The following is a 19,320-nucleotide window of genomic DNA, read 5'->3' on the forward strand; positions in this document are numbered from 1 at the left end:
CCGCTCTATGCTATGGTATTTTCAATCCTTTTACTTTTGCCTTATAGGCGTTGTAATTATATTGTATTGTATATTGTAATTGTAATATTACTTTTTCAGTCTTATTTTTAACAGACTGATTATTATGTATTGCTAGCAAGATTGTGCAACCTACCTTTAGGCCAATGAGGGCCGTTACTGTGGACACATGCATTTTTAATCCATTGTGGTTTATTCATTATTATCCTTTGCATATGATTTCATTGTGCTTCAATAAAGAATATGATTAAGATATTCCTTGACTAATATTTTTTTGACGTTTTCATGTTATTTTAGGTTTATATGGACAAATTGCACATCCCAAAAACAAACAGTGCAACCATAAATCCCTTGGTACAAACAGCAAATACGACCCAAGCATCTTAACAGATACCCAAAACAGTGCTTGCTTTTTCCTTAGGGCATCCCCACTTTGTGACTTTGTGCAGGGATCCCCTGGCATTCTTGTCTGTTGCTGGATTCTGTACATTTTTTGTTGTCACCATCAATGTGTATTTTGATGTTATCTGTCCCCAAGGGCAGACATGCCCATGCTCCTTAGCCAATTACTGAAATACTACAGAATACCTTCAGGGCATGTTCACACATTACAAATTATGCCGAAGCGCATAGCGAAAATTTCTAGGATATAAGAGCATGCAAATAATCCTGGTGTAAATCCACTGTATAGTAATTAAATCTGCTGTTTTCATATTAAAGCAAATTACACATTTTGCAATCTACAGGTTGAAATCTGCAGTAAGCCATCAGAAATTATATTGAAGGAAAAGATGCATCATACATTTTTATAAACCCTGTATGACCTGAAGTGTTTGTCCACATTACATTGGAAAATGTAAAAACTCACCAGAGAATTACTCGTTTTGTTTTTGACTCTTCTACCAATACTAATAAGTTTTTATAAAGGACTGTTTTCGATTATTTTTTTTAAATTTACGTCCATAATTATAATAGTAGATAAGAGTGTAAAAAGACAGGTCCAGCAAGTCCAGCCTGTAAGATTAAACAAATCTCCCCCCGCCCATTATATGATATTTTTTCTCTCCAGAAAGGCATCCAGGCCTCTCTTGAACATGTACATAGAGTCCGCCATAACAACCTCCTGCGGCAGAGAGTTCCATAGTCTCACTGCTCTTACAGTAAAGAACCTTTGTCTATGGTGATGGTAGAATCGCCTCTCCTCTCGGCGTAGAGGATGCCCCCTTATCCTGGTCACAGGCCTAGGTATAAAAAGATCTTTGGAGAGATCCTTGTACTGTCTGTTCAGGTATTTATACATTATAATGAGGTCTACCCATAACCATCATATTTCTAAGCTGAATAAAGTGTTGCAATCCAATCTAGTCCCCCCATTCTCCTAATAATCTTGGTTGCACTCCTCTGCACCCGTTCCAGCTCTACTATATCCTTTTTATACACTGGTGCCCAAAACTGTACACAATATTCCATGTGTGGTCTGACCAGGGATTTGATACATCTCAAATTTTATTTGCTTTATTAGCAGCAGCTGTCTGGCTCTGGTCACTAAAATTAAGTTTACTATGCACCAATACCCCCAAGTTTTTTTTCTGCTGCAGTTTTACAAAGCAATTTACTGTTTTAGAACATAGTTGTAACGGAAAATAGCACCCAAATAAAAAATTTTAATGATCAAGTGATCAAAAGGCTGTACAGTCCTGGTAGCAATGAAAACATAATTTCCTCTACCAAAACATTACACCACACAGATCTCCGTACACTGAAGTATGAAAAAGTTATTTTTCTAAAAAGTTTTTTGTACAGGTGGTTTAAATTTTTTAAAATACAATAAAACCTATATAAATTTAGTATCCCCGTGATCATAGCAACCCAAAGAATAAAGGAGACATGTCATTTGGGTGCACAGTGAGAGCCGGAAAAAAACAAGCCCACAGCTGAATGTCCTATAAAGCTAGAATGACAGGTTTTCTTGTTAGGATTTAGCATCAGTATTGGTGAGACAAAACCAGGAGTGGATTAGACAGAAATATACTGGAAAATTCTGTACTACTTCTGCGTTTAGGATCCATTTCTAATTTTTGTCTTCCAAACACTACTGTATGACACTATCCAGAATAGTGTCAGAGGAGACTGGGCACTAAGCTCTAAAGCTCCCCAGGTATGAAGGCGTTTCATGTGTAGACTGCTTTGCCATACAAATCACTGTTACGCTCCATCACATGGAAGCAAATTGGAAAACCAATATGCAGCAAGAGAATGGTCCTGCCCCCTTCACCAAAACGACAAGGATTTTAAAAAAAGTTAAAAAAAAAAAACCACACACACAAAATAAGAATGCATGGTATAGAAAGTAATAACTACATTCCATACAGGGAAAAAAATAAAACATCTGGAGCATCTTGTTATAGATCTGTGCACTCTTTAAATTAAATCATTTATTGGATCTAAATTGCACAAAGTATTAGACTGATACCAATAGCTTAGTATTAGGTGCTACAAAACTTAAAATATTGGTGCATAAAATGACATTGCCCCTTAAGCCTCTAAAATTGACTACTCTTAGGCAAAAAGTGACTCAAAAGTTGCACCGATACCAGAATTTTGGGTGCAATACGATACCCAGAGAAGTATCACAATACTCTATACATGATCGCATATGCGTTTCCAATGAACCATATAAGCTCAACTAGAGTTTTCCAAGGAGAGCTTTATTTTATTTTTTTTTTTAGACAGTTTATTGTATGTATTGTTATGGTTGTCCTGGTAATGTTAAAGAGAACCCGTCATGCAAAATAACCCCCCTAAACTAAATATATTTTCATAAACCATTAGGGAGCATTGCCTCTATCCCTTCATTGTCCCTCTACATGTCTGTAAAACTAAGCAATGAGGTCCTAAAGCTGTATGCAAATGACCTGTGAAATGTCCAATGAAGCATTAGCATATTCAAGCTGTCCACTGTATTCATGAGTGGGAGGCACAGCCACACCCCCAGTGCATGACTGACAGCCTGTATAATGATGTGAGGCTGTATAATGATGTGCTTCCTGGTACTGGTGGCCACGCCCCCTGCAGCCTGTGTGTGCGCATGTGTGTGTGTTTAGGAGAGATACAGCAGCTCCAGGCAGCCATGTTATAGCAGAACATGTCAGATTCATGTGTAGCTGCTGTCTGTGTCTCTCACCTGTATATTAGGAGGATGCAGCATGTCAACAGATGCAGCACACACACTAGCCATGCTTTACTATACATTACACACAGACATGAGCAGGGGGAGGAGAGGGGAGGGGTAACAGGGGTGACATCACTGCCTCTGACCATGTGACCAGCCTCATTTACATGATAAAAAAATAGATGATTTTACAATGAATAATGTATGAAATAACTAGATAAAGGCTGGGATGTGACCCTTGTGAGCTGCTCCAAAAGGTAGGAGGTGACAGGACTAGTGACACAGACCTGATGACAGGTGTCCTTTAATATAAAATGTATAATTTATTTTGTGTCTTATAATGAATACAGTTAGATTGAATTAATAAAAATGTATACGTTTAAAAAAAAAAATAAAAACAACACATAATGTGGTGATTTATATAGAGTCTCTGAGAAGACGCATCCCTATATACCTGTGCATGGACTTGTGTCACAGTGTAACTCTATGGAAGCTCTAGTCAGATAAAATCCTCCCATTGACAATCAGTGAGCCATAGTCTAGAGATGGAGGTGCTGTCCTGTATCTATACGGCAGTAACCTATTGGTGTAAAGTGGAGGACTGGTTTCTAGGAGGAATAACAGCAGAATCCTGCTCTACAATTGTTATTTTAAAGGGAATGCTAGTACTTACCAAACGATATCAGGTGTGTCCACACAAGCAATCCACAAATGAGTGCCCAACATCCAAAAGTCAGTCACATGCTTACAGTCCAACATTGTGCAGGCTCAGCCCTCCATGTGCTCGACGGAGGTAGCCTGACTGACGGTTATGTACCAGGATGAAATCCTCAGACCCATTGTGAGACCACATGCAGGTGCAGCAGGCCCTGGGTTCCTTCTGATGACAGCGCCAGGCATCATGTAGCTGCCGTGTGTCAGCAGTTCCTGCATGATGAAGGTATTTATGCCATGCCCTGGTCTGCCCATGCCCCAGACCTGAATCCAATCAAGCACATATGGGAGATCATATTCCATTCACGATTTTCCATTGGCCATATTATTAAGACAGACCTAACCTATACAGAATAACTAAATGTACTTCTGTGATGTTAATGTCTTATTTACTATCCCATCTGTAATATTCTTTTCACTTGACCCATCTGCTCTCCCCACAGCTGTACAACATGGCTCCCCTTCAAAATACCTCAGTAGTAATGAGGGCTCCCTAGAGACACAGAATCCTGAAGCCCTGGTCTATGAGAACATCTTCAGCATTTAACTTTCTTTAAAGGGACCATTGGCCAAGTAATAAATAAAAAAAACCTCTAGGATGCTGCTTCAGCCAATCATAATGAGAGTGCATTCAAAATGGCCGACCTACAGGTAATGATTGTCGGCAGATACAAATGCTAAGCAATGAGAGCCAACGCAGAATTGAACTTCTCTTATATAGTCAGTGGAGATCACTGAAGAATATAGTGGTATCCCAATAACTTAAAAGGGAACCTGTCACCAGATTTTACCTCATCAATACTATCCTCCTTGTACTCCCATTTTCCTGTGAAATCTTACTTGTTTACCTATTAAAAAGTCCCTCCAAAGCCATATGTAAATGAGCAGAGAAGAGTCATATTGTGCACAAGTTGAGGCAAGTCTAGAGGCTGCGAGGGGTCACTTCCCAAGTCCCTATCTTCAGTTCTTTAAAGACCTAGAAACATGTTCTAAAGATAAAAAAGCCAGGATGAGTTTTCTTAAACGTCGTACTTTAGAAATTAAAGATAGGGCATCTGAAGTGACATCCCCACTACAGCCTCTAAATGTGACTAATCTCAGGCTTTGTAAGTGATTTTCTTATAGGTAAAAGGGGAGACTTTACATAAAAGAGGGAATTTTAGAAAAGATATCCTACAGGAGGGGTCTAGTCATTTATTGGGATAAGATCTGATGACAGGTTCCCTTTAACAGCGTTCATACAAATGGCTGGACCAACTGATCCAGAATATATTTACACATGCCATTTCTTTTGTGTAGACATTTCATAATTTGCTTCTTCAAAAAGCTTTTGTGAAGCAGGAAAGCTCCCTAAAATTCCCCTGTGGTAAGAAGTCATTATACAATGAACACAGTGCCATAATTTCTGCCTATTCCTACTTCATACCTATGTACAAAACATATAAGACTGGCTTTCACATAATAAGTAGCGCTGTTCGTGTTCTCAGCATCTGGATATCACACAGATGTTTCGCCTGCTATCCCACGCTAAGCTATACACGAGATTTCCAGGTGCAGGTCTTGGGAAACAGAATTATTAAAAGAGTAACTGTATAAGTTTGTTTTCCACAAATCAGTAGCTCTTGGGATGTAAAACAACTTTGCCTATTATCTTTATTACCTATATGGGGTAGTTTCTTTGCTATAGCCCTCAGATTACCTTACCGCTGCAATGGCTGCTTCCTCTCCATGTGCTGATAAGCCATCAGAGAAACAAAGTGTAAATAAACTACAGATTCATGGGAGGGGAGGGGCTGCTGCTCCCAGAGGAGGTGGTCATGCGACAATGAATGCAGCAGAGCTGGATGTGTATGCAGATGTCTCCTGCACAGAATAGTTCGGTACAAGATCTCCCTGTTCCCTATCAGTCCCTCCATCCCAGTCTGTGATTCTACAGAACTCTGCTCTTCTCACTGCTCCCTTTCACCACCTGTCAGGCAGTATCAGCTCTGTCCAGATAAGCTATTAACCCTTAGTGCTCACACAGCACAGGCTACAGACTAATGATTTTTAACACTTATTACATGTCCCCTGCTCCTCCATGTGATGGAAGCTGCCAGGTTGTCACCATATACATCCTGTATGTGCACTGTGCAGTATTCACTGGATTCACTTGTGGGAAACTAAATGGATTTAATGCTAAATTACTTTGAGAGAGAACACAAGACATCATGGGATCTGTGGGCAAGCCAACTAGTCTCAGCCTGAGGGCATAGACTGACAGACATTAGTCTCCGCCCACATCAGCTCTTCCAGAACAGAAAATGCCATTACTTTGGAAAGAAAAGGATGAGCAGCAGAAAGTAGCCATTGTTCTGTTTGTTTTCAAAGAGGGAATCACATATGCTAATTTGGTAAGATCACTATAATAACACGGCGTCCGCATGTCACACCTGGTACAGCGGTTACGGGATGTGGGCAAGGATAGAAATTATTATCTGCTCTAGAACTTCACCAATTTATTTACTGAAGGGCAGGTAATAAATATTATAAAATGAGACTGACAGAAATACAGGCAGAGGTTACAACTCCATACCACTAATACCCATCGCTATATGGCAAGAATGTGAGCAGGATGGATAGCAGTATGGGCTTAGCAGATCATCTGTCTGCAGGCAGATTGTTATAGAGCAGGAAGAGCTAAGCCGTTCACACGTGGGGAGAAATTTGTCACTGCTTCTATGCCAGCTATCTGCCGTTGCATCTTGCCTTTTTAATGCATCTCAGTTAAGGTCTTTAGTACATTTTGCAACTTTTTAAGCAATAGTAGCAAAATAGTCCCAAAAAGTTGCCACTTTAACATCTGGAATCAGGTTATAACTCAGAATGCAGCAGAAAAGTAGACAAAGTCGCAAAAGTGCACATCTGCCACAAAATGTTGCAAAAAATAAAAAAAAGCTAAGGCAAAACTAACACGTGCCCCACAGTATGCTATCTGCAGAAAGCATGTTATAGAGCAGAAGGAACTGAGCAGATTATACATAGTGTCCTATAAACAAGCTGCATGTTATGGAGCAGTTAGACCTAAGCAGATAGTTTGTCTGCAGGCAGCATATTTTAGAACAGTAGGAGCCCAGAGGATGGATATTTTTTGGCAAACGATTCAATATAAACTTCTCATATTTTCACTTTAGTTCCTGACCTTAGGAGTCCAGTGGGTGGTCCATTTCATTCGCATTAGTCCCTTTATGGGAAGGGATTCCCATGATTAATTTATAGGGCCAAAGTGAGCAACAATCTAGATGAAGGATTAAAGGGAACCCGTCAGCAGAAGTTGACCAAATAAACCACTATGAGTAAGTTATCAAGCAGCTGACTACCTTCCAGATCATGTTTCTTTCATGACCAAGAGTGATCTACTTTGAAATGAGATGTAAATTGGTTGTATAGTGTGAAGGAGATTTTAACACTGAAGTCAAGCTCTCTCTTCCTCAGAAAGCCCCCTTCACTGTAATTAATGGTCCTACATCCAGAGACATCACTAACCAGATCTTCATGATTTCTATGACAGGGAAGGAGGCGTTCAGAGCTCCCCACCTTGACATCAGTGTTGAGCTCTCCTACTCTTTGACTTCGTACAACTTCCTTCAAAGTTGATTTTCGGAATTATGTTACCACACTGGATAATGACAGAAGCTAGATGGTGATACACTGTTTGACAATATTCTGGTAGTGGTTTATTAGGCCAATTGCTGATGACAGGTTCCCTTTAAATCTTATCACCCAAAATTGTGATAAAAATCCAACTTCTCTTATTATATATAAGCTAAAGCTAGACACAGAATATATACAGTAAAATTCTTCACTCTGAGTGTTCTAGGTTACATTGCCATTACAGCTTACAACCAGCAGTGCAGGGTGGTACAGTCAGGATAAAAGCAGCCATATTTTGGAAATCCTGTTTAAAGAGAAACTGAAGAGAGGGGCTCTTGTAACATCAGTAGGTTAAAGGAATCCAGTTTTGACAGGCAAAAAACAAAAGCACGCTTGTTCTATGTACTGGCGGCTCTTATCAGAGGCATGCAGCAAAGCGGGGCCGGCACAGAATGACTGAACTACATTCAGCTCCTGTTTAACCATCGATTACATCACCGCAGAATCCCACAAGTAGCCCATTTATTTACAGAGTACTCAAGGATTATAGTAAACCAGACAAAGTAACAACAATAAACCAAGGGAAAAAAAATCCATATGTGCTTCATACTATAAAAATGTACACATAGAAGATGCCTGGGTGTGTTATATTCAGCAGCCAAATTTCCCATAGACATAGAAGCCACCACTCCAATTAGCTTATTGCCGTGGTCCAACCTTGAAAAACCCTGGGAGATTCGCCATCACTGTTGAAGACATTTCAATTTTGTTTGGGTTTGGAGAGACTTAAGGAGTCAAGGATGGGTCAGTCCACCAGAACCTCTAAGTACATGTTCTGGGGGCTCCTGCAAAATAGTCATCACCACCATGCAAGCAGTCAGTGTTAAGACAACCTCTTAAACAGAATTTTGCCCTATAAAATTGGAACATTGGAGCGCTGAGTGACAATAATTCTGCAGTGAGTAACCTGGTCTCATATTATGTCCTTAAAGGGTTTGTCCAAAAGTTGAATACCAAGGCTGCTTTGTTCCAAAAACAGCCTCCCTCCTGACCAGGGGTAGTGTGTGGTACTGAGTTATAATACCAGCACATACCATGGTCAGATATGGTGCTGTTTTTGGAAGAAAGCAGCCATTTTATTTATTTTCTAGTTTCTATACGCCATTAGATTTTCTGCTGAAAAAATATTAGCAAATATTTTTTTGTACATTTTTGAATTCATTAAGCAATGGCTGCTAGTTTGGCGAAGGTTTTACCAAATTTGCAGTAGAAATCGGCAAACAGACCATTTCCAAAACATATTAATAAAATTTTTTAAAACAAATATACCATATTTTTCAGCTGATAAGGCGCATTATGAATAAAGGCCAGCTACGACGCCTAGGTGCATATATAAGGCGCACCGGATTATAAGGCGCAGGTTCCTGGTGGCTGCTTGGGTTAGAAGGGGATCCGGGGGCTTGATTTGGATGCCAAGCGGAGAGGTCGCAAAGAGAGCCTGCTCCGCCACCCGCTCTAGTGACTCTCCACTGCAGTGACCCGGCAACTGTCAGCACCCAGTGTCCATACCTACGTGAGCAACACCCCAAATAGCCACGGATCGTATTCAGCTCCATCCTCCCCAAGCAGCAGCAAGGACAAAGGGAGCAGAGGTGAGCAGTCACACAGGGAGATGACACCGGTTTAGAAGGGGGTCCATGCACGCGGCAGATGAAGAAGTTGGTTCGGGTTATGGCGCCTGTTGTTCGCATCCAGTGTGGTCTGCAGATCCCGCTGGAGATTTGCTGTGAAGGGGCCGTCTCCAGAAGCGGGTACCTATGCAAGTAGGGTCCGCTGCTCTCCTCCGCCTTGCCTCCTCCAGTCACTGCCGGGTCCCCCTTTGGTACTACCAGCCATGCAGGGTTGCAGCCGTGGCTCTGGTCTCTTCCTGCTACTGCCCTGCTCCGATGCACAGAGGGGCACAATGTTGTTATCGCAGTGCCAGGGCACCAATGTGGGGTATTGTGCCCGTCTACAGCATGTGCAGGGTGTTGGCAGGATATTGATGGCGTGGCCCGGAGCTTGCTGTTTCATATATAAGGCGCACTTTGGATTTCTAAGAAAATCTTAGGTTTTTATGTGCGCCTTATAGTCCGAAAAATACGGTAATCTTAATTTTCACATCGGATTCAACAGCTGACAAATCACATTGAACACTGAATAAACCGCAATAGCAGGAAAAATAAACTTTTTTATTTAACTATTTAAGGGAACCTGTCACCAGGAGACCCATTTTAGCCCTCCCCCAGTCTCCAAAGAGCCCAGTACATATTCTCTATGTTCAAATATATGAAAATGGCTATCACAGGGCTTTGTGACACTCCCTGCTCCTCTATAGACAACCCCGAGTGAGGGCAGTTATTCATATATTTGAAAAGGACACACGGAGGAGCGGTTTCCCAAGGGTGGGGGAGGAAACTGCTCCTTTATAGCCACTCCCACGGGACAAGTGCCTGGTCCCAGAGCACATGACATATGGGATATATATTTAATATCTTTTTTTTAAGTAAATCCTATTTTTTTTATACAAAAACTCTTTGGCAGTGTTTGTACACTGGTACCTCCTGGTGCCAGCCAAGTAAACTTAAGTAATAAGACTATTGTAGGATTTTTATTCATTTATTTAATGATTTTCTTTATTTTAAAGGAAACCTTCAAACATAGCACAACTATGCCTTCTGTTACCTACATGTAAGGCATAAGCATGGCAAACATCCACAATCTAGATAGTAGTGAGTCCTTCATGCAGCATATCTTACCTGGAAATCAGACTGACTGCTGCTAATCTGATTTACATTTGGCAAGGAGCCACCGTAGTACTGAGCGCGGGATTGTGCAAGTCGCAATTGTTGCAGCTTTTGGAATTGAACCTGAAAAGTAAAAAAAGGGATATTGTTAAGAGGAAGACTATAAAATGCAACATACCACATAGAAAGCCGTACAATAGAATTGGATTTCTCCTCACGTCCATGTAATCCCTCACCACATGATAACAAACAGGTTCCTATGCAGACCCAAGCACCTCGGTTTCAGGAAAATAGTATAAGGTGACTGGTTTATTCAGCAGCATCTACTTATTCTTTTATTTATTTTATTCCCTATCGCCTTCAAAACTGCCAAGCCTCTATGTATACGTGCCCTCTGAACATGTCCAAATAGCATGACACTGCCAAACATATCTATTGGACTGTGGCACCTAGAAACACAATTGGTGCCCTATTAAAGAGGAGTATCAGCCATTAAATATAATATCAGGATTTTGTTTCTAGCTGAAACAGAACCAGAAATATCCACTGTTAATGTTACAGTAACAACTAATTTTAAAATATAGATCTCAATTTCAGACCAACTTTAAAAGTGGATATCTGCAGTTCTGTTTCACCTAGAAATATAACACTGATAGTATAATTAAGAGAAGACACCAGAATTGTGTTTCTAGGGGTCACGGTTCAGGAGATTGATTGATATGGTTTGAAGGGAGTCAATTCCATCCTGTCAGCTGAAGGCATAAGGTATACCGTATACAATTTTACCAATTGTAAAAACATTTTAAATGGGGAAATTTCTCTAATTCACTATTAACCAAAATATGGCATGGTTTGTTCTTAAGTTGAATTTGTATGTAAGAAAGTCGGAACTGTATATTTTATCACTGTAGTCACAGCCAAAATTTTTTTTTGTCTCTGTGACAATTGGATTTTAACCCCTTCCCGCCGCGGCCCTTTTTCGATTTTGCGTTTTCATTTTTCACTCCCCACATTCAAAAATCTGTAACTTTTTTATTTTTCCATGTACAGAGCTGTGTGATGGCTTATTTTCTGCCTAACAAATTACACTTCAAAATGTCGGTATTTAATATTCCATGCCGTGTACCGGGAAAAAAATTCCAAATGCAGTGAAATTGGCAAAAAAACGCATTTGTGCCGTATTCTTGTGGGCTCGGATTTTACGGATTTCACTGTGCACCCCAAATGACATGTCTACTTTATTCTTTGGGTCGGTACGATTACGGGGATACCAAATTTGTATAGGTTTTATAATGTTTTCATACATTTAAAAAAATTAAAACCTCCTGTACAAAATTTTTGGGGGGGATTTTGCCATCTTCTGGCGCTAATAACTTTTTCATACTTTGGTGTATGGAGCTGTGGGTGGTGTCGTTTTTTGCGGATTTTGATGACATTTACAATGTTATAATTTTTAGGACTGTACGACCTTTTCATCACTTTTTATAGAATTTTCCGTTACGGGGTTAAACGCAGTGAAAAACCGTTATCATATTTTGATAGATCGGGCATTTTCGGACGCGGCAATACCTAATGTGTTTATGATTTTTACCGTTTATTTATATTTATATCAATTCTAGGGAAAGGGGGGTGATTTGAATTTTTAGGTTTTTTTATTATAATTTTTTTATTTTAACTTTTTTTTTTTTTTTTTACTATTTTTCAGACTCCCTAGGGTACTTTAACCCTAGGGTGTCTGTACGATCCTATCATATACTGCCATACTACAGTATGGCAGTATATGGGGATTTTACTACTCATACATTACAATGTGCTGACAGCACATTGTAATGAATGGGTTAACCTAAAGTAGCTTCAGGTCTTCGTGAGACCCAAAGCTACCATGGCGACGGATCGCCGCTCCCCAATGACGTCACAGGGAGCGACGATTCACGGAAAGATGGCGGCGCCCGCCACCGATCTCGGGTGTTACCGGTAAGTCTTTGCTGCAATATGCAGCAAAGACTTACCGGCTATGGAGAGGGTTCGGCCCGCGAGCCCTCTCCATGTACCGGGACCCGACATGTGACGTACTATTACGTCACATGTCGGTAAGGGGTTAAAACTTTTGGGTTGTTATAAGAACCAAGATTAACAATAAATCTGCATTGCAGACTTCTTTGATAACTCTTACAGCTGATCATTGCATCCATACAGTAAATTACAAAAATCTGTTTACTAGGGTTAGCCTGTAAGTCGGGGACCGCCTGTTCAGTGTTCAGAAGCTAAATGAAAGTATATATAATCCTGTACTCTGATAATCTAACCACACTGTCAGCTCACAGAACTAGATAGATCATGAAGTGTCTGTCTACAGAGTTCCCACCAACACCCTGGGATTTTGCACTGTGCATCACTTACTTTTATTGCTGTTTTAGCTTCCATTACTGAGTAAAATTTTAAAGGAAAGGGTAAAAAATTATCTTTATTGCTTAAACATCACTAGGGGGTTGAGATTTGAGAATTTTCTTTCATGGGAAAACCTCTTTAAAGTCTTTCATGTCGTGAAGATGTCAAAGAAAAAAAAAATAATAAAAATTATTAAGATTGGTAAAGTGGTCCCAAATAGATCATCATTTGAAGTAGGGCAGAACAGAACTGCAAATACCGACCTGGAAATTCAGGTAATAAGGTAACAATGGCGCCAAAAGAATGGCTGGACCATTGTACAAGCACTGTCACCTTCTGTGTCACCCCTCCCTTCCCATAGACTGTAAGCTCTGGTGTCATCTGCCCATTGCCATTACTCAGTAATGTCTTATTTTGTTTGTATATGTACCCCAGGATCTGTACAGTGTCGTGGAATATGATAATATATATCATATTTACATAATATAATAATTTAGTCTGCAAATTGTCCAATATTTTTCATGCATTGCTTAAACAGATTGTCAGAGAATGACCATTGAAGGTTTTTTATCCATGAATATGGAAACCTGCTAGGGGCCGGAATAACCAAAACACGAAAAAACATAAGAGACACATACTTACCCTGCTCCGGATCCCTCGTCGCTCCAGTAATTCTGGTTTAGGGCTTTACTGGAAGTCCTGCGTGCTCTTGGGACTGGCTTGAATATGAGACACGATTCCCATTTTTTCTGGGTACTTTGCTTCGTATTTTGTTATTATTTATGTGTAGGGCCCAAAACCGCAACTACCAGGAGAATCGATGTCCCCCCCCCCTTACCATGCCCCAATATTAGTGAAAAAAAAAACACTTTACTGGCCTATCGTGGTTTGTATGCCGAGTTTAATGGAGCCCTCTGCTTCTGACTTCATACACTGCTCTAATATTATGGGTATGGTATGGGGGCCTGCTATGACATCCCACTCATCTGCAAGTAATGACCCATCAGAAGGAAAGGCCATTAAATGTCAGTACAGAACAGTCTCTGTATCACCAGGCCAATGGGGCCTTCTCAGGATGGTCTATTCTCATAGTAGCATCTATGTGCATTTTTTACATCCGTTTCTTTCTATGCCTTATTCTGCCTTTTTGCCACTTACTACACAGGTCATGCAGTATTGACATCGATAAAACTGGCTGCTGTACTTTGTCTACCACAGAATGGCCTAGATCTCTACAAATGGAGACAGTGACAAAAAGCTTCTCTTTATCATAAAATTAACATAATGAGATCTTTGTTGCTCGACAACTAGAAACAGGCCAAGCTTACCAAATTAAGCAAAAATGGATAGCTATACTTCTAATGCTCCATCAAGCATGACACAAAGAAGCCTCAGGCGGGGTCACATTTATCAGCACTAAAAGAACAGCAGACCTTCTCACTTCTTGGACGCTGAACTACTTATTTTAAGGTTCTCCAATTTTTCTTCTATTTCATTTGTATGATATATATACAGGCAGTCCCCGGGTTACGTACAAGATAGGTTCCATAGGTTTGTTTAAGTTGAATTTGTATGCAAGTCGAAAAAGAATTCTTTATCATTGTAGTTCCAATTTTTTTTTTTCCCCAGTGGCAATTGGAGTATTCAAATTTTTGCTTTAATGAGAACAAGGATTATCAATGAAACTTCTATTACAGACACCTTACAGCTGATCAGTGCAGCCCGGGACTATAGCAAAGCATCCAGAGATCTTCACCAGAGGTCACAGTGGGCAGAGGGGTCTGTCTTTAAATAGGGGTCGTCTATAAATCGGGTGTCCTTAAGTCCTTAAGTGTCCTGTAATCTATTATACTGGTAAACACTTTCAGGATTCACTGAAAATGGAAATTAGAAAAAAACATTAAAAATAATGCTTGAACGGGACCCCCCCCCCCAAAACACTATCCCAGTCTGTGTTAGAAGGCTCCTTAACACGTGTTTTACTTTTTCAGTATGCAATCAGCGATTTCCATGGATAGTATACTGACCTTTTATGGTCCATGAGCCCATTTGCTTGCCCCCACCCCCTCAAGGACTAGCTGGGAAGAAAAAACTAGAGCATAAACTATTTTTTTCAAGTTTGAGGACCATGGACTTCAAATCAACAGGCCTGCAAAAGATCCTGCATACAAGATAGGGTCTGTAGGTTTGTTCTTAAGTTGAGTTTGTATGCAAGTCGGAACTGTATATTTTATCATTGTACTCCCAGCCAGAACTTTTTTGGTCTCTCTGACAATTGGATTTTAAAAATGTTGGGTTGTCATAAGAACCAATATTAACACTAAAGCTTCATTACAGACACCTGTGATAACTGTTACAGCTGATTATTGTGGCCTAGGACTAAAGTACAATAAATTACCAATATCCAGAGGTCCGTTTGTAACTATGGGACGTATGCAAGTCGAGTGTTCTTAAGTAGGGGACCGCCTGTATTTCCATATTGTGGTACCTACAACTGGCTTCCCATGGAAACATATTTGCAAAATTTTTTTTTCCCTGAACTTGGGGAGGGGACCCAACAGACAAATGGGGTTAATGGGTCCCATTTCCGTAGGGCTCATGATAAATCCCCTGAGGAAAAGATTAGATTTTTTTACTTGAGTTAAAAGTTTGCCTATTTATAATTCAATAATAGATGGAAGCCGGATCCTTCCCCTACTTCACATCCACAACCGAGGGACTCTAAGGGACTCATTAGACACACAAATTAGAGACAAACTAGTGAAACACACAGTAACCCGTCACCTCTCCCTGGAGAATCAAAGATGCTTCAATTACACCACAACAAAACCACACACAAGATGTAATATATATGCATCTAGAAGGAAAGTCTACTATACACTAGTGTAATCCTACTATTATCTGTATCTAACTTAATAATAGAGATGTTACTTTATGGCAGTGATTGCGAACCTTTTAGGGACTGAGTGCCGAAACTACAAGCAAAAGCCACATATTTTTCACAAAGTTCCAAATGCCAATTTAAAGCAACTAAAGTAACTCACAGGTTTCAAACGTATTGGTGTCCCGAGGACACCAATACAGTAGAAAGAAGAAGAAATTTGGATTATTATTGTAGTTTCCCTCTAAGGTCCCTTAACAGGATCAATCACAGGTCTGGAGAAGGGTCTACAATTATAATCCAGCTCTGTCAGCACCTCTTTGCTCCTCCTGCACTTTAATTCACTTTAAAATAATACTGAACGTGGCATGTCTTAGGCTGCCTGTGACTGCAGAAGGAGGTATTGAGTCCTAAATGGTGACCTGGGTGATGGCCTGGGTGCCCACAGAGAGGGCTCCGAGTGCCACCTCTGGCACCCGTGCCATAGGTTCGCCACCACTGCTTTATGGTAATTCAGCATGATCTCTTCAGATCAATATAAAATATTCAAACCTACAAAAACTTCATTTACACTATAGGCAGATTTCCATCTACTCAATTCTCAAAACTGCTTTGTGATGGGTCTCCATGACATTTGACATTATATTTACATAAAAAGTAAAGCGATTCTATAATAAAATATAATTCGAATAAAAAAAGTTTTAGGGCTCAGGTGAAAATGTGCAGCTTCTCTCCTGCCTTCTAGAGTCACCACTCCAGAGAATACTTAATAAATTGTCATATACAGACTATACAGTTTTCATGACAAGTACAAATCTACGCTAGTAGTGAGAGCCCACTACATGGGGAGTCATGTCCTGATCACTAGAGGATTGCACTTCTCCCTATGGAGCGTTGAGGAAAGCAGAGGCCTACAAACACCTCAAGGGACTTTATACTGACACCTGGTATTACAGCAATGGAGCTTCTTCAAGGAAGAAGAGGGCCACTGGGTTATAGGAACCAGGCCTTTATGAAGACACTTGGTTTTATCTTTCATGTGGAACCTGGATCTATCAAAATGATCCATAGATAGACTGGCTGTATATGCATTGCATACTTCTTTCAAGGGAGAAATATAGGGTATAATCATATATATATATATATATACAAACATACATACACAGGCGGTCCCCTACTTAAGAACACTCCACTTACATACGACCCCTAGTTACAAACGGACCTCTGGATATTGATAATTTATTGTACTTTAGTCCTAAGCTACAATAAACAGCTGTAACAGTTATCACTGGTGTATGTAATGGAGATTTTGTGTTAATATTGATTCTTATGACAACCCAACATTTTTAAAATCCAATTGTCACAGAGACCAAAAAAGTTCTGGCTGGGGCTACAATGATAACATATACAGTTCCGACTTACATACAAACTCAACTTAAGAACAAACCTACAGACCCTATCTTGTATGTAACCCGGGGACTGCCTGTATATATTATATCCCATAACAAGATTTGTGGTCCAAACACTTTGATACTATGGATGGCATAATCTCTAAACACAATACTTAAAGGGGTTGTCCGAGACTTATAAAAAAAAAGGTGGCCGGAGGAGTCTGCTTAAAAACAATAAAGATATACTTACCTTCTGGTGCCCTCCAGGTGTCCCACGCTGGTGTCACTCCGGTCCGCGCACCATGTAAACAAACATGGCCACCGAAGCAGTGCTGTACCTAGCTTCCAGCTGGCCGTGTCCAACCACCCCCACCCGTCCCTATTCACAGCATTGTATATGTGGGACGGTTGGTTGTCGGAAGAGGAATCCAGCACTGCTCCCGCGGCCTTGTCTGTTTACATGGCGAGCAGGCCGAAGCGACAGCAGCGCAGGACACCCGGAGGGCGACGGAAAGTAAGTACATCTTTAAAGGGAGTCTATTACAGAACCATTAGACCGATCAACCTCTCCATATCAGATCCCTTTAAAGGAAACCTACCATCAAAATCAAGCTACTCATAGATCCATGACAAAGACAATAAAGGCACAGATCGTGCCTCTACACCCGACTCCCCAAAATCCTGCTACCTACGGTGCACAGGAACTGGTCTGAAGGAAGAACCACTAAAATTGTCTTGATTTTGATGGAAGATTTCTATGAATAAGTGAACATACAGTGATGTCTAGAAACTGACTGGCAGATCAAAATTCTAGCCATGATCTTCACTGACCGAAATAAAGTGTGCTAAAGAATTTTTACAGTCAGGTTAACATAACCTGATTGCAGCACTTTTGGCTGAACTTTTCTGCCAAAACTTGGGGAAAAGTTTATACCTCTGTTCTCTTTGAACCTTATCCTAGTACTGATGAACTGCACTGCCATTGCCATGCGAAGAGTTGGCCTTGAACAGAAGTCACAGCACTGCTTTGGATCCCCTAGGGCTCATTCAGACAGAAGTTTTTGACACACAATTTAGATTTGTTTTTATGGATAGCATACGGATCCATTGATCCTATGGCTCTGATCACATGCCCGTTTTTTTTTTCTCGTATGCGCAGACGGAGAAATAAAAATCGCATTGTGTGCCAATTTTATTCTCACATGAAGACCATGAATCTCCAACCATTTGGGCAGGAAGTAGATAAAAAAAAATTAACTGATGAATTTCTAAAGAAAACAGATAATAAACAGATGTGAAAAAAAAACAGATACAACACCAACTTCACACCCACATTTTTTGCAATCACACCAGTCTAAATGAGCCCTTTTTCCCTAGTAGTCACAGCAGTGACTAGTATCCCTTATCTCTCGATAACCATATAAATTTAGTGCATTTATACCAAAAAGTTTAATCGGTGACAGGTCCATCTACTGTTTTGAAGTCCTCTCCCTTTTTTTTTTGCCAATCCTAATCTATATCAAAAATTTCTCAAAAGGCTACTGGGATGTGGAGCAGGAGCTACAGCTACTCCACGCCCCAGTAGCCTCCGAATCCCTCCTACCCTCCTGTAGCTGCTCCGCTCGCCTAAGAAGCTGGAGATTCTATGGTCTTGGCTTCAAAGACGGAGCTACTGCGCATACGCTGAACTCCAGCTTCTCAGACTACAGAAGACAGGAGGGTAGGAGGGATTCAAATAGGCTACTGGGGTGTGAATTAGCCATAGCTCCTCCCCCAGTAGACTCTTAAAGAGGACCAGTCTCCAGATTTTTCCCGCCCTGACTAGCAATGCCTGCTGATATAGGGTTACAAGTCCTCACCACATCACCTAAAATTAGCTGCCAGTGAGGCATTGTACCTCAATTACAAACGTTTTTGTAACTCATGTCCGGTATCTGTGCCTCTTCGCTCTCTCAGGCTGGCAGTGAGCCACGCCCAATTATTTTGACTGACAGCTCTGCGTCTCTTCAAATCACTGCTCTGCCTACTTGTACTTAGGGACATTATGCTAATATTCAACTACAATCATATAAAGCTCTATGTACAGATGGGACATATTGTGTCAATTTTTTTTTTTTTACACGGTCCCTTGTGTTACAGTCAGGACATCATCGCAGGTCCTTCAGCCTTCTAAGAATAACAAACTGTACACCATGTATGTGGTTACATGAGATCACATCAGCTTCCATGGAGGAGAGTAGAATTCCATGCAGGCTGCGGTGACTTCATGTGGTCAGATACATACATGGGGTACAGTTTGCTATTATTAAGAGGCTAAAGTACCTGAGATGTCACTCT

At 40.5% G+C, this 19,320-nt stretch overlaps 1 protein-coding gene across 3 annotated transcripts in view; it reads right to left on the reverse strand.

The window, feature by feature from the left end:
- Positions 1 to 19,320, reverse strand: part of CRTC3 (CREB regulated transcription coactivator 3) — a 79,845-nt gene that overhangs the window by 55,395 nt on the left and 5,130 nt on the right. For all 3 annotated transcript variants that reach the window (XM_072148359.1, XM_072148358.1, XM_072148357.1), the window contains exon 2: positions 10,336 to 10,446. In XM_072148359.1, the coding sequence (XP_072004460.1) occupies positions 10,336 to 10,446 (111 nt within the window). The remainder of the gene's footprint in view (positions 1 to 10,335; positions 10,447 to 19,320) is intronic.

The sequence above is a fragment of the Engystomops pustulosus genome, chromosome 4 (genome assembly GCF_040894005.1).
Source record: "Engystomops pustulosus chromosome 4, aEngPut4.maternal, whole genome shotgun sequence".
NCBI classification, from domain to species: Eukaryota; Metazoa; Chordata; class Amphibia; order Anura; family Leptodactylidae; genus Engystomops; species Engystomops pustulosus.